At 38.3% G+C, this 16,229-nt stretch overlaps 1 protein-coding gene across 1 annotated transcript; it reads left to right on the top strand.

Moving 5' to 3' along the window:
- Window positions 1-583: 583 nt before the first annotated feature.
- Window positions 584-6,899, top strand: GAR1 (GAR1 ribonucleoprotein; the record flags this gene model as incomplete). Its single annotated transcript, XM_079697286.1, has 6 exons — window positions 584-788; window positions 2,509-2,663; window positions 3,132-3,191; window positions 4,485-4,623; window positions 6,149-6,220; window positions 6,580-6,899. 6 exons carry the CDS (start codon window positions 584-586, stop codon window positions 6,591-6,593), a joined length of 645 nt encoding a protein of 214 aa, XP_079553412.1. The 3' UTR covers window positions 6,594-6,899.
- Between the last annotated feature and the right edge of the window lie 9,330 nt (window positions 6,900-16,229).

Raw genomic sequence — 16,229 nt, 5'->3', positions numbered from 1 at the left:
GGTTGACGTTAGATATTATTGATACCCTTCCATCGCTGAAGGCTTTTTCGGGCAGGTGACAGCGTCCCTGATTCCGCGGGTGACTGGCTGGCTTTCTGAACCAGTTATTCGAGTTCCTAGTTGGTTCCCTCCCCACCTGTTTTGTGCCGGTACGGTGGCCGAAGAGGCTCGTGTGCGGCGGAAACCGGTCGGGAGGGTGTGAGCCTCCGGGCCTGAGGTGCACGTGGCGCCGGTGAGTGGCGGGAGGGGGCCGGGCGGTCTGAGGATGCTGGAGGTGGAACCCAGCGGAGGGAGGGGGGGAATGCGGCTGAAGACCTTGCTGCCAGCTGGGGGAGGAAGTACTCACCGGGGGTGACGGGGCTGGTCAGTGGATGGTCGGCGCTCACAGGGCTATGGGGAGGGGACGCTCACTCTTCGGGCTCGTCGCTGGCCGCCTGGCCATGGGTGAGGTGGCAGGGTTGCTATTATTATTGTTGTCTACTTTTATGGATTCTGACTGAGGCTCAGAGGGGTTCGGTGGTGCCCCCAGAGGCCACAGTGACTGAAAGGCACTCCCTGTTTTTCTAACCAGGTGGGAGCGAGCATGTCTTTTCGAGGCCGAGGTCGCGGAGGCTTTAGTCGAGGTGGCGGCTTCGGTCGCGGCGGCGGCGGCAGCAGCAGCAACCACCACTTCCGAGGTGGAGGCGGTGGCAATTTCAGAGGCGGCGGCAGAGGAGGATTTGGACGAGGGGGCGGCCGCGGAGGTTTTAACAAAGGCCAGGACCAAGGACCTCCAGAGCAAGTAGTTTGTAAGTAGGCTTCAAAGCTTGGCCCACCGGGGGCCGAGGGTGGAGTGGGGTCGAGGGACGGAGGTTGTGGGTTTGTGTTATTAGTAAGTTTGACTGGGAGTCGGGTGCTGAAAGATAGATCCAGCAGCTCTCTCTCCTACGGAGGTTGCTGCTTGATTGGGGAGTCAAGCCTCCGGAGAGTCTGTAAAGTGACGTATAATCGTGCTGTAGAAGTAAGGGGGATATAAGAAAAGCTGAAGGACAGTTAGAATGCATCGTGGAGATGGAACTTGGGTTTGGGCTGAAAGGGAGATACAACTACGTAATATTGTGCATTTACCCCTACTGTCCCCATTTTACAGATAAGAAAACTGATTCAGCGTTAAGTTTCTTTGCTAGGGTCGTAGTGAGAAGTGATCAGTAAGTGATGTATTTGAGATACAAAGCCAAGTTTCCTGACTCCAAAGCCCATGCTTTTAATTGCTACTCATAACTAAGTGAAGTGAGTAAAAAAAAACTTGCTCAGAAGGGAAACTACGGGGGGGAGTCAAGAAAAAGACCTAATTAGAGGAGTTTTGGAGTAATTACCAAAGAAGTAGGATGGAAGTCATGGAAAGTGAGACAGAGATTTGACAGTAGAAGTCTACATCAAAGAAGAGAAAGGATGAACAGAGTCTACTATAAAGAGTAGGATGGATCAGTATGCAAAATGGTTTGAAGAGGCCAACGGCTAGAGTCAAAGGTCCTAGCCCCATAACGGTCCATGCATGACACATCAGAGCATGGTGAAAGTGAGGAAAAAAAGAAGGGCTCAATGGGAGAGATATTTCAGTGGAAACAGACTCAGTAGAACTTGGCTAATACTAGGTATAAAAGGCTCCAGGTTTTGAGCTTGGGTGATAGGAATTGAGAGTCGGTTTTGCAGGAATATGCTGAGTATTTTAGTTTGGGGTGATTGTGATATATAGGTATTCTGAGATTCCAGACTTCCTTGGAAAAGATCAAAGAGTCATTGGTGAAGAGGTGGTAGTAGGAACTTAGGAAAGGGGAGAAAAAAAGAAAGGGCCAGAGAACAACAAAGACTGACTTAGACTTAGGGATGGGGAGAAGGAAGAGACAATAGAATGAGGCATAGTGTTGTTTAATCAAATAATAATAGTGGGCCTCCCTGGTGGCGCAGTGGTTGAGAGTCCGCCTGCCGATGCAGGGGATACGGGTTCGTGCCCCGGTCCGGGAGGATCCCATATGCCGCGGAGCGGCTGGGCCCGTGAGCCATGGCCGCTGAGCCTGTGCATCCGGAGCCTGTGCTCCGCAACGGGAGAGGCCACAACAGTGAGAGGCCCGCGTACCGCAAAAAAAAAAAAAAATAAATAATAATAATAATAGTTATTATGTAAAATAACTGTTATCGTAGATTGAGTGGTCTCAGTATGCCAGGCATTTTCTAAGCACTTGACATTTATTATTGCACTTAATCTTCACAGTACTATATGTTAGGTGTCAGTACTGTTGTTAGCCCTACATTAAAGATGAAGACACTGAAGCACAGAGAAGGTGAGACCCGTACCCCAGGTCACATAGCTAGTATTTTGTGGAGTTGGTATACTAACCCAGGAAAGCTTTTCTGCCTCAAAACAGATATGGTGAAATCCCAGGCAGCCAAGAGGAAAGCTTCCAGAAGAAGTTGGTCAATATCATTTGAAATTGTTTTATATTTTAACATTTTCATGTCCTATTTCAGTATTAGGAGAGTTCCTGCACCCCTGTGAGGATGACATAGTTTGTAAATGTACCACAGATGAAAATAAGGTGCCTTATTTCAATGCTCCAGTTTATTTAGAAAACAAAGAACAAATTGGAAAAGTAGATGAAATATTTGGACAACTTAGAGATTTTGTATCCTTTTTAATTGGAAAATGTAGCTATCTCATTAAAAGGTTACTGTTTGTTTTTTCTGGGGTTAAGTATTGATTAAACTAAACTTGCTGCTTCATTAAAGTGGATGGAGTATTGCTAAGATTGGACCATAAGGAGAATCAAGAGGGGGGATGTATTTTCACATATATTGAAAAGATAGGCCTTATAAGTGTGGCTTCCTTTTTGGAAGGTTTTAGAAATGATTGCCACTTGGATCAGTGCCACAGGGTGGAGGTACTTTGCTTTGGATATGATGATGCCACTGCAATAGGATGGTGGAATTGGAAGTTTTAAAACAAAAATTAAAATTTCACTTCTGTTTGGAAACTCATTTCTTACTTTTCCTAAATATTTCTGTATATTCTAACCTTGTTATTTAAAAAATTACATGTGAATTCAGAAGATTATCTTTGATATTAATTGCTTATTCCTTAATAAAATTAATAGTATTTTTCAGTTAAATTGTCAGAGAACATGAAGGCATCTTCCTTTAAAAAACTGCAGAAGGTGAGTCAAGTTTATGATACCTAGATCCTTGGTTTTGTAAACGAATGACCTACCTTAGGACAGTTTTACTTAAGGCACTTGAGACTTCCCCAGTGTATCACTGGTGAGGCTCTTAAACTGAGATGTTCTGTACTTTAGACATTGAACTTACTAATCTTTAAAAGTAATGTGTTTAATTCAGGTTTTCAGAAAGTAATCTGTGGTCGTATTAGCAATTCTGTAACTGCTGGAGTACATTTTTAATTTTATGTACAAATCTTATTGAAAAGCTTTCATTCTAAGTATAATATTAAATTATAAAGCTTATATTATTTGGGAGAAATCAGATATTAAATGATTTCACAGATATTTCAATAACATTATGATATATGCTGTAAAGGAGTAATACATTTTGGTATGAGAATGTTAGTAGTGAGACCAAATTTAGTGCATTGGCTTTCTGAGAATGTGAGTTTGAAGCGGAGACCTGAAAGTTGACCACAGGTGACTCCCAAACCTGGTTGCACGTCAGAATTACCTCGGGGAGCTTTTAAGATGTATTTCTAGGTCCCACTCCTAGAAGTTTGACCGAGTAGGTGTTAGGTAAGGACGAGAATTCAGGTTTTAAAAGGAAACTTCTGGATGACTTTGATGAAGGTTAGGCTAGCACTTGGGAACCACTGCTCTAGTCACAGAGGAGGAGGAAGTGCATTTCAAGTAAGGAAAACAGCATGTGCAAGTCTGACAGTAAAGCCACCTTAAGGATCTGAAAAAGGCAGAGGTAGAGCTTGGACACAGAACATTTAGGAGGGGTGGGGAAAGTTGTGAAGTAATGACTAGCAAGGTAGGCAGGGGCTAGATTACTTAAGGACTTCAGGTCATGGGAAAGAATTTAGACTTTAGTCTTCATTTTGTTTTTAACTATCAGTATATATACGGTTAAATTTATACTTAAAAGAGTGTTAGAAAAATAAAAGAGCACCCTGGAAAGAGGTCAGTACTGTGTGTGAAGGGGCCAGGTTGGATGCTGTTGCTTTAGTCCTGAAAGAGTGGAAATGGAGAAAAGTGGATGGTTTTATGAGAGATATAGGAAGTAGAATCGATAGGTCTTGGTAATTGGTTAGCTGTTGAAGTTGAAGTAAAAAATATCACCATCTTTCAGATGTCTGATTGCAACAGCTTTGTGGATGGTGTCACCATTCACTGAAATGGGCATTACTGGAGAAGAAAGGAATTAGGGGAAGATAATGAATTCAGTTTTGGACATAATGAGTGAGAAGCACATCACACTAATTATTTCTGTTATACTTCCAGTTTTATATAGACCCATATAAGCTGCTGCCGTTGCAGAGGTTTCTCCCTCGACCTCCGGGTGAGAAGGGGCCTCCCAGAGGCGGTGGCAGGGGAGGTCGAGGAGGAGGAAGAGGCGGAGGTGGCAGAGGTGCTAGGGGTGGTAAGTTACCTGTGGGGGAGATTTCTAATGAGATTTCAAAGCCGCAGCCAACTTGTATAGCACAATTTAGTTTTGTATAGAGGCGGACCTCCCTTATGGTTATTTGTCTTTTTTAATAAAGCTGCTTCCAATCTTGGCACATTACCATAGTAGTAATGCTTAGTTTCTGTAAAGTATAGTATTATCTTAATTGAATTTTACATTTTTAGTTAATATCATTGAGTGGTGATTATATGCCAAGAGCTGGTCATATATTCTTTTAACATCCAAGTATATTCTTTTAATATTTAGCAAAACCTTATGAAGGTGGGTGATATCCTTTTTTTATGCATGAGGAAATGCAGGCTTACAAAAGTTAATTTGCTGTAATCAAACAATTGGCAGCTCAGAAATAAAACCCATATCTTCTGATGTCATGCCAAAGAGTATTACAATAAGTTCATTGCTTTGATTTCAGTATTTTGATATATGTATTTCCCCACAGCTTGGGTACATTCATCATTCTGGGCAGCTGGATAATGAGCAGGGCTGGGGATGAGGTGGGATACAGCATTGGCTATGCTTAGATCTGCAAATGGTGTGGTGGGTGGGTGACTGGGTGATGGGCACAGCCAAAGAGATGAGGAAGAGGAGCTGCACAGTGGGGTTGGACAGCTTCTGGTACAGGATCAGAAAAGAGAGAATTCTGTTTTCACTTTTGCCTCTAAATGTAATTATCACTTCACTCCTTAAATATACCTTTTTGGGGTCCAAATAGCTTGGAGATAATCTCTTAAGAGATATTAACATATATCTTTAAGTATTTTTGGGAGTACCCCTTTAAGAATTTGATGAATGGAGATCCCCTCATTTCCATTCTATATTCAGTCTCGTATATGACATTTTAAAGCACTCACAACTATATTTTCTTAAAATCTTAATTTTTTTATATCAGTATTTTGGAATTATGTGTTTGTTTCCTCATTTTATAATTTTTTTTTTATATTTCATCATTCTTTACAAGGCTAGCCCCCAAAATGAGTAAAAATAGAGACTGCAATAGGAAGCCAAACGTGTTGGATAATAGAAAAAAATGCTTTAAAAATTTTAAATTTCAAGGCTCATCAGCATGTGACCATCAGTGTTGATCTGTTTGCAGCTCCATTGACCTTAAACATTGTATTTATGGTAGTATCCCCAGAGCTAAACCACCCATACCTGCTACCCTTTGTTCTTAGGATAAAAACAATTTAAAAAGTATATATAATAAGCAAAAGTTGAGGTACTCATGCATTTAATGGTAGGGCTAAGTTGACCTTTAAAGTAACAAGCTTTTCTAATTTATTAAAACAGAAAACTTGTTTAAAAAGTTGTAACCTAGGATTTTAGCCTGCTGCTAGACAGTTTCTCCATTTTTATCTTAAAAAATTCTGTAAGGTAAAATATGTGAATATATATTCATTACAACTGCAAGAATTATATTGATATTTACAGGCTTATCAAAATATGATAGGTTACAGTTAATGAATGTTTCCTTTATTTTTAGGTGGTTTTAGAGGTGGAAGAGGAAGTGGAGGTGGAGGTTTCAGAGGAGGAAGAGGGGGTGGTGGTTTTAGAGGTGAGTGGAAAAAAAACTTTAAATGGCTGAATTTCTAGAAATGGTAATGTCTACCAACTTTTATTTCTGTTTGCCAGCAAGTACATAGAACACCATGGTGTTCTTTGCTTTAGCCTAATAGATAGTTTCATTTTATATCACTTTTCCCTTTGAGTTTTTTCACCTACTTCTACTTTACTTTGCTGTATTATTAATTTGAAAAACAAAAAAGTGTAATACAAATGACAGTTAAATTTGGTAAAACACTTTTGCTAAACCTTACAAGAACTAATGCTGATTTTAAACTTGAGTTTTGGGTAATAGTATTACTAAATATTCATTTTTCTGTACCCTTAATACTTTCATTTTCTCTTAATCAGGAAGAGGACGTTAAGTGTAACAGTTGACAGAGAAACTTCACCAGTTGACTTCGGCATTAACCCCATGATCTACATCTATGGATCAGAAACTCATTTCATGATCAAATCTTGAAGAGCTGGTCATTTTATGACAGTGGAGCTAAAATGTCAACGTCATGCAAAAACAAGTGTGGCAGAACAGGCAATTTTGCTTTAAAAGAGTATGAACAAGCGCTTTAATGTTTTGTACAATGCTTGGAACTTGTGGGTGTTCAGTAAAGGGGCAGCTTTCATCTGAAGTGTATTTTGAATTTTTAAAATAAAGTGTTTTATTCCTTTAAGTTATTTAGAGCTGTGTTTATTAAACCAGAGCTATTTTTGAGTTAAAAGGGACAACCCAGTAGATTTAAGTTAGAAAAAAAGGTGTTTGCATATATAACTGATCTTTAAAAAAAAAAGGCTAGTAGAGCAGTACTTCAACATTCTCTATAAATTAACACTCCCTTTCAAAATGTTTACCTTTGTATATGAGAACATCAGCACACTTTATTATATTTTCCCTTTTGTGTGTTAGTCCATAAATCAAAGTTAGTAAGGCAGCTTCTCTAATTGTAATTAGTGATTGATTAGAAAATTTTAGTATTGGTTATGAATCTATTATAGATGGAACAGTTCTGTTCAAGTTGAGAACTAGAAGTTGATGACATTTCTTAAGAAATGTTTAATTTTTCTCATTCAACATAGATGGAATGTTGAAAGTTTTACTGAATGTTTTTATTTTCCCTTTTTTAAGGGACTCAAGGTTTAAGGTGTTACTGACCATAAATAAATATTTGATTGCCTGCTACATGTTCAGATTCCTGGGTAGGGACGTTACAAATGAAATTGGTTTTGGTCCTCACTGCTATTGTAATATCAAGACATAACCATGATAGCAAGTTAGAATACTGTGATATAGGATAATTTTCCCTGCCACTGATTTTCCCCCCTCACATGTGTTCATTCTCTGAAGGAATGGGGTTGCCATATCTTTTAAGTTTTCTAGCATGTTTTACCTAATACTGCCTAAATCAGTATTTTGGGTTTTATGTAACTTTTTTGATTAATGGAATTGCAGCAGGATGAATAAATATGTAAGCCATAAGTATATATGTTGAACAAATATGCTGAAAATTTTTCACAGGAAGAAGCGGTTATGCTTTTACAACTTGGGAAAGGAGACTGTTTGATTTAGAATACTTGAGTTGAAACTTTCAGTGAGAGGTAGGGCCAGGGCTTTTACTTTTGGTCTGTAAAAGACATAGCAATCAATTATTTGTCCTTGGTATTGTCCCAAGGACAAATAATAGTGCAAATTCCTACACTTTTTTTTTTTAACATTTAAAAAGTCTAAACTGGCTGATGGAAGTAATGTTGGTGGACAAATCACTTGAGATTTCACCTTTTACCTTAGGTATATCTTTTGGTCATTAGCTATCTTTAAACTCTATTTTTCTCTTTTCTTCCTTATAGTACTTCTTCCTGGGTTTCCTTTGGGTCATTTAGTTTTTTGGGTTTTTTTTTTTTTTTTTTTTTTTCACACTGCGTGGCATGTGGGATCTTAGTTCCCTGACCAGGGATTGAACCCATGCCCCCTGGACCACCAGGGAATTTCCCCAGGGTATTTGGTTTTGAATTGAGTTCATATGTTTAGGGAGCCTAACATTAATGCATTTGGTACTGTGGTATCACTGAGCTCCACTGTAAAAGATACTTTGATGATTATTCACATCTTAAATCTTTTGAGTTGTTAACCAAATAACATTCTGACTGCTTGCATCATGCTAAAATGTACTTGTTACCATAGCACTGAAAAGATTCAGTGGAATACAAGCAATATTTCCTGGCATTCCTGAAAATTTGAAAGGAGTTAGGGAAGGAGGACTGACTTTAGGCCAGTTAAAGTTTATGAAATTGAAGAATCATGAGCTGTGTAAACTTGACATGCTTATAATTATATTTCTTAGTATTCTAAGCCTCATCCCAATATAGCTTTTCCATGTCACTTGTGAAGGAAGCATTAAAAAGTACATTGAATGCATCTACCACACTCATAATCTGTAAAACTTGTAGCTACAGCAAATAGCTGGCCATTTTTGGAATTATTTTTTCGTCAGTTCTTTTTTTTTTTTGAATTTCTGAATTTTATTCATTTTTTATACAGCAGGTTCTTATTAGTTATCTGTTTTATACATATTAATGTATATATATCAATCCCAATCTCCCAATTCATCCCACCACCACCATCTCCACTGCTGCTTTCCCACCTTGGTGTCCATATGTTTTTTCTCTACATCTGTGTCTCTATTTCTGCCCTGCAAACCAGTTCATCTGTACCATTTTTCTAGGTTCCACATATATGCGTGAATATACGATACTTGTTTTTCTGACTTCACTCTATGACAGTCTCTAGATCCATCCATGTCTCTACAAATGACCCAATTTTGTTCCTTTTTATGGCTGAGTAATATTCCATTGTATATATGTACCACATCTTCTTTATCCATTCGTCTGTCGATGGGCATTTAGGTTGCTTCCATGACCTGGCTATTGAAAATAGTGCTGCAATGAACATTGAGGTGCATGCGTCTTTTTGAATTATGGTTTTCTCTGGGTATATGTCCAGTAGTGGGATTGCTGGGTCATATGGTAATTATATTTTTAATTTTTTAAGGCACCTCCATACTGTTCTCATAGTGGCTGTATCATTTTACATTCCCACCAACAGTGCGAGAGGGGGGTTCCCTTTTCTCCATACCTTTCCAGCATTTGTTGTCTGTAGATTTTCTGATGATGTCCATTCTAACTGGTGTGAGATGATAACCTCATTGTAGTTTTGATTTGCATTTCTCTAATAATTAGTGATGTTGAGCAGCTTTTCATGTGCTTCTTGGCCATCTGTATGTCTTCTTTGGAGAAATGTCTATTTAGGTCTTCTGCCCATTTTTTTATTGGGTTGTTTGTTTCTTTAATATTGAGCTGCATGAGCTGTTTATATATTTTGGAGATTAATCCTTTAATGTCCGTTGATTCGTTTGCAAATATTTTCTCCCATTCTGTGGGTTGTCTTTTCATCTTGTTTGTAGTTTCCTTTGCTTTGCAAAAGCCTTTAAGTTTCATTAGGTCCCATTTGTTTATTTTTGTTTTTATTTCCATTACTCTAGGAGGTGGATCAAAAAAGATCTTGCTGTGATTTGTGTCAGAGTGTTCTTCCTATGTTTTCCTCTAAGAGTTTTGTAGTGTCCGGTCTTACATGTAGGTCTCTAATCCATTTTGAGTTTATTTTTGTGTATGGTGTTAGCGAGCGTTCTAATTTCATTCTTTTACACGTAGCTGTCCAGTTTTCGCAGCACGACTTATTGAAGAGACTGTCTTTTCTCCATTATACATCCTTGCCTCCTTTGTCATAGATTAGTTGACCATAAGTGCATTGGTTTATCTCTGGGGTTTCTATCCTGTTCCATTGATCTACATTTCTGTTTTTTGTGCCGGTACCATATTGTCTTGATTTCTGTAGCTTTGTAATACAGTCTGAAGTCAGGGACTCTGATTCCTCCAGCTCCGTTTTTTTCCCTCCAGGCTGCTTTGGCTATTTGGGGTCTTTTGTGTCTCCATAGAAATTTTAAGATTTTTTGTTCTAGTTCTGTAAAAAAAAATGCTGTTGGTAATTTGATAGGGATTGCATTGAATCTGTAGATTGTTTTGGGTAGTAGAGTCATCTTCACAATATTGATTCTTCCAATCCAGGAGCATGGTATATCTCTCCATCTATTTGTATCATCTTTAATTTCTTTCATCAGTGTCTTATAATTTTCTGCATACAGGTCTTTTGTCTCCTTAGGTAGGTTTATTCCTAGATATTTTATTCTTTTTGTTGCAATGGTAAATGGGAGTGTTTTCTTGATTTCACTTTCAGATTTTTCATCATTAGTGTATAGGAATGCAAGAGATTTCTGTGCATTAATTTTGTATCCTGCAACTTTACCAGATTCATTAATTAGCTCTAGTAGTTTTCTGGTGGAATCTTTAGGATTCTCTATGTATAGTATCATGTCATCTGCAAACAGTGACAGTTTCACTTCTTTTCCAATTTGTATTTCTTTTATTTCTTTTTCTTCTTTGATTGCCGTGGCTAGGACTTCCAAAACTATGTTGAACAATAGTGGCGAGAGTAGACATACTTGTCTTGTTCCTGATCTTAGAGGAAATTCTTTCAGATTTTCACCATTGAGAATGATGTTTGCTGTGGGTTTGTTGTATATGGCCTTTATTATGTTGAGATAGGTTCCCTCTGTGCCCACTATCTGGAGAGTTTTTATCATAAACCGGTGTTGAGTTTTGTCAAAAGCTTTTTCTATATCTATTGAGATGATCATATGGTTTTTATTCTTCAATTTGTTAATATGGTGTATCAATATGATACACCATATTGATTTGCGTATATTGAAGAATCATTGCATCCCTGGAATAAATCCCACTCGATCATGGTGTATGATCCTTTTAATGTGTTGTTGGATTCCGTTTGCTAGTATTTTCTTGAAGATTTTTGCATCTATATTCATCAGTGATAATTGGTCTGTAATTTTCCTTTTCAGTAGTATCTTTGTCTGGTTTTGGTATCAGGGAGATGGTGGCCTCATAGAATGAGTTTGGGAGTGTTCCTTCCTCTGCAATTTTTTGGAAGAGTTTGAGAAGGATGGGTGTTAGCTCTTCTCTAAATGTTTGATAGAATTTGCCTGTGAAGCTATCTGGTCCTGGACTTCTGTTTGTTGGAAGATTTTAAATCACAGTTTCAATTTCAGTGCTTGTTACTGGTCTGTTCATATTTGCTACTTCTTCCTGGTTCAGACTTGGAAGGTTATACCTTTTTAAGAATTTGTCCATTTCTTCCAGATTGTCCATTTTATTGGCATAGAGTTGCTTGTAGTAGTCTCTTAGGATGCTTTGTATTTCTGCGGTGTCTGTTGTAACTTCTTCTTTTTCATTTCTAATTTTATTGATTTGAGTCCTCTCCCTCTTTTTCTTGATGAGTCTGGCTAATGGTTTATCAATTTTGTTTATCTTCTCAAAGAACCACCTTTTAGTTTTATTGATCTTTGCTATTGTTTTCTTTGTTTCTATTTCATTTATTTCTGCTCTGATCTTTATGATTTCTTTCCTTCTAACTTTGGGTTTTGTTTGTTCTTCTTTCTCTAGTTCCTTTAGGCATAACTTTAGATTGTTTATTTGAGATTTTTCTTGTTTCTTGAAGTAGGCTTGTATTGCTATAAACTTCCCTCTTAGAACAGCTTTTGCTGCATCCCTTAGGTTTTAGATTGTCATGTTTTCGTTGTAATCTGTCTCTAGGTGTTTTTTGATTTCCTCTTTGATTTCTTCAGTGATCTTCTGGTTACTTAGTAGTGTATTGTTTAGCCTCCATGTGTTTGTGTTTTTTACGTTTTTTTCCCGTTATTGATTTCTAATCTCATAGCATTGTGGTCGGAAAAGATACTTGATATGATTTCAGTTTTCTTAAATTTACTGAGGCTTGATTTGTGACCCAGGCTGTGATCTCTCCTGAAGAATGTTCCGTGTGCACTTGAGAAGAAAGTGTAATCTGCTGCATTTGGATGGAATGTCCTATAATTATCAATTAAATCTGTCTGGTCTATTGTGTCATTTAAAGCTTCTGTTTCCGTATTTATTTTCATTTTGGATGAGCTGTCTGTTGGTGTAAGTGAGGTGTTAAAGTCCCCCACTTTTATTGTGTTACTGTTGATTTCCTCTTTTATAGCTGTTAGCAGTTGCCTTATGTATTGAGGTGCTCCTATGTTGGGTGCATATATATTTATAATTGTTATATCTTCTTCTTGGATTGATCCCTTCATCATTATGCAGTGGCCTTCCTCTTGTAACATTCTTTATTTTAAAGTCTATTTTATCTGACATGAGTATTGCTACTCCAGCTTTCTTTTGACTTCCATTTGCATGGAGTATCTTTTTCCATTGCCTCACTTTCAGTCTGTATATGTCTCTAGGTCTGAAGTGGGTCTCTTGAAGACAGCATATATATGGGTCTTGTTTTTGTATCCATTCAGCAAGCCTGTGTCTTTTGGTTGGAGCATTTAATCCATTCACGTTGAAGGTAATTATCAATATGTATGTTCCTATTACCATTTTCTTAATTGTTATGGGTTTGTTTTTGTAGGCCCTTTTCTTCTCTTGTGTTTCCCCCGTAGAGAAGTTCCTTTAGCATTTGTAGAACTGCTTTGTTGGTGCTGAATTCTGTTAGCTTTTGCTTGTCTGTAAAACTTTTGATTTCTCTGTTGAATCTGAATGAGATCCTTGCTGGGTAGAGTAATCTTGGTTGTGGGTTCTTCCCTTTCATCACTTTAAATATACCATGCCACTCCCTTCTGGCTTATAGAGTTTCTGCTGAGAAATCAGCTGTTAACCTTATGGGAGTTCCCTTCTACGTTATTTGTCATTTTTCCCTTGTTGCTTTCAGTAGTTTTTCTTTGTCTTTAGTTTTTGTCAATTTGATTACTATGTGTCTTGGTGTGTTTCTCTTTGTGTTTATCCTGTATGGGACTCTCTGCACTTCCTGGACTTGGGTGGCTATTTCCTCTCCTATATTAGGGAATATTTCAACTATAATCTCTTCAAATATTGTCTCGGGTCCTATCTCTCTCTCTTCTACTTCTGGGTCCCCTATAATGCGAATGTTGTTGTGGTTAATCTTGTCCGAGAGGTCTCTTAGGCTGTCTTCATTTCTTTTCATTCTTTTTTCTTTATTCTGTTCTGTGGCAGTGAATTCCACCATTCTGTCTTCCAGGTCACTTATCTGTTCTTTTGCCTCAGTTATTCTGCTATTGATTCCTTCTAGTGTATTTTTCATTTCAGTTATTGTATTGTTCATCTCTGTTTGTTTGTTCTTTAATTCTTCTAGGTGTTTGTTCTTTAATTCTTCTAGGTCTTTGTTAAACATTTCTTCGATCTTCTTGATCTTTGCCTCCATTCTTTTCCCGAGGTTCTGGATCATCTTCACTATTACTATTCTGAATTCTTTTTCTGGAAGGTTGCCTATCTCCACTTCATTTAGTTGTTTTTCTGGGGTTTTATCTTGTTCCTTCATGTGGTACAAATTCCTCTGCCTTTTCATTTTGTCTGTCTTTCTGTGAATGTGGTTTTCCTTCCACAGGCTGCAGAATTGTAGTTCATCTTGCTTCTGCTCTCTACCCTCTGGTGGATGAGGCTATCTAAGAGGCTTGTGCAAGCTTCCTGATGGCAGGTACTGGTGGTGGGTAGAGCTGGGTGTTGCTCTGGTGTGCAGAGCTCAGTAAAACTTTAATCTGCTTCTCTGCTGATGAGTGGGGCTGGGTTCCCTCCTTGTTGGTCGTTTGGCCTGAGGCAACCCAGCACTGGAACCTACCCTGCTGTTTGGTGGGGCTAATGGCGGACTCTGGGAGGGCTCACGGCAAGGAGTGCTTCCCAGAACCTCTGCTGCCAGTGTGCTTGTCCCCACGGTGAGCCACAGCCACCCCCGCCTCTGCAGGAGACCCTCCAACACTAGCAGGCAGATCTGGTTCAGTCTCCTATGGGGTCACTGCTCCTTCCCCTGGGTCCCGATGCGCACACTACTTTGTGTGTGCCCTTCCAAGAGTGGAGTTTCTGTTTCCCCCAGTCCTGTTGAAGTCCTGCAATCAAATCCCGCTAGCCTTCAAAGTCTGATTCTCTAAGAATTCCTCCCCCCGTTGCCTGACCCCCAGGTTGGGAAGCCTGACGTGGGGCTCAGAACCTTCACTCCAGTGGGTGGACTTTTGTGGTATAAGTGTTCTCCAGTTTGTGAGTCACCCACCCAGCAGTTATGGGATTTGATTTGATTGTGAATGTGCCCCTCCTACCGTCTCACTGCGGCTTCTCCTTTGTATTTGGATGTGGGGTATCTTTTTTGGTGAGTTCCAGTGTCTTCCTGTCAATGATCGTTCAGCAGTTAGTTGTGATTCCAGTGCTCTCACAAGAGGGTGTGAACGCATATCCTTCTACTCCACCATCTTGAACCGATCTCTCCTCTTCAGTTCTTAGAAATAATTATTTCTGGAAATTTTAAATGGGTACTAAAACTAAGTAGGCATAATCCATTACAGAAAAGGAAGGGAGTATGGACCAAAGTAAACTCAAAAAACTTTGAGTGAATGGTGAATGCAAAAAAAAAAAAAAAAAGAGAGACTTAAAACCTAACAACCCATAGATTTTTAACAGGGAGAGGTCATCTTAGGTACTATGTTCATTGCTTTAGGGTCATTTGAAAATATTTTGATATTGGAATAGTAAAGAGATTCACTTTCCACTTACGAATATTTCATTACATTTATACACATTTGAGTACTAGTTGCTATGGGATCTGGGACAGATCGACCAACTTGATTTCAACTTCTTCAGTTTATATATGTGTATAACTGAGAATTGAGGCAAAAGGATTATCCAGTCCCTTCTTGCTGTGCCATTCTAAGATTTATAAAATTAAATTAAGTGGGTAAATATAGCCCTCTAGTGGTTCTGTTATATGCTTACACTGTTAACTTTGGTGCATCTAGCATTTCTGTAAAGTTATGATTTTTAGAAATTCAGTATTGAGAAGAATCAGATTTATAATATTACATGGCATAAAGAATATGAGGAAAAAAGGTATAGGGATATATTATTCTAACAATAAATGTTCATATTAGATTGTCACCCACTTATGTTACCCACTTTTGGAGTTGTAACAAGATAATCCAGAATATTAGAATTGCCCAGTACTTTACAAGATGAATTATTGAATCTAGATACTTTGCTGGTGCATGCTATGATTATTACCAGATTAACTACTTGTGCATATCAAAGTGTAGGGTAAGTAAATGAACTGAGGTGAATTGTAAAGTAGATCATGCTATATCCATGCTTTATTGACCTGGAATTTATGGTATGGCTTTAGGGGAAAACAAATTACAGAATGATTTTATATATCTATAGCTCCCCATTTTTTGAAAAGAATGAAAAAAAAAGTGGAAGAAACCTCAAACAGTTGTATAAATATATGTTTCTATAAGCAAAGAAAAGCAGAATATACACCGAACAATACTATTACCATTAAGGGAGTAAAATTTGGAAGGATGGGGGAGATTACATCTTTACTTATCTCTAATGATTTAAATTGTTATGGAAAAAACAAAAGGAATTGAAATGGAAAACTTGAAAGGGTCAAACAGAAAACAGGGACCTTAATCTGAATAGTTTTAGAGGACTAAGTCCCGGCTCTTAATTTTGAAACTGATTTCCAGCAGAAATCAGTTAAATCAGGTCCTGATCTGATTTTCTGAGTCTGTTTATTGTTTAAATGGGATGTGTGCACTTGATAATCTCCTTGGATATAAAGCTGATGCCCTAATTGCTTAAAATGTGTATTGCTTGTTATTTCTCTTTATTTTGCTAATAAGCTTTTCCCTTGTTCTGGGAATTAAAAATCCTTTCCTCTTTAGCCCAATTAAATTTGTTAAGGGAGGGCCTCTATGAAAAGGCCCTTCTTTGAGGTCTTTAAGTGGAAATGATTGGTTCTGAAAATTCTTCCCTAGGTGGCTTTTGAAACATTTCATAGATATTGAAGGCCCATT

The sequence above is a fragment of the Hyperoodon ampullatus genome (assembly GCF_949752795.1).
Source record: "Hyperoodon ampullatus genome assembly, chromosome: 1".
NCBI lineage: Eukaryota > Metazoa > Chordata > Mammalia > Artiodactyla > Ziphiidae > Hyperoodon > Hyperoodon ampullatus.
This window is presented reverse-complemented; position numbering and strand designations above follow the sequence as displayed.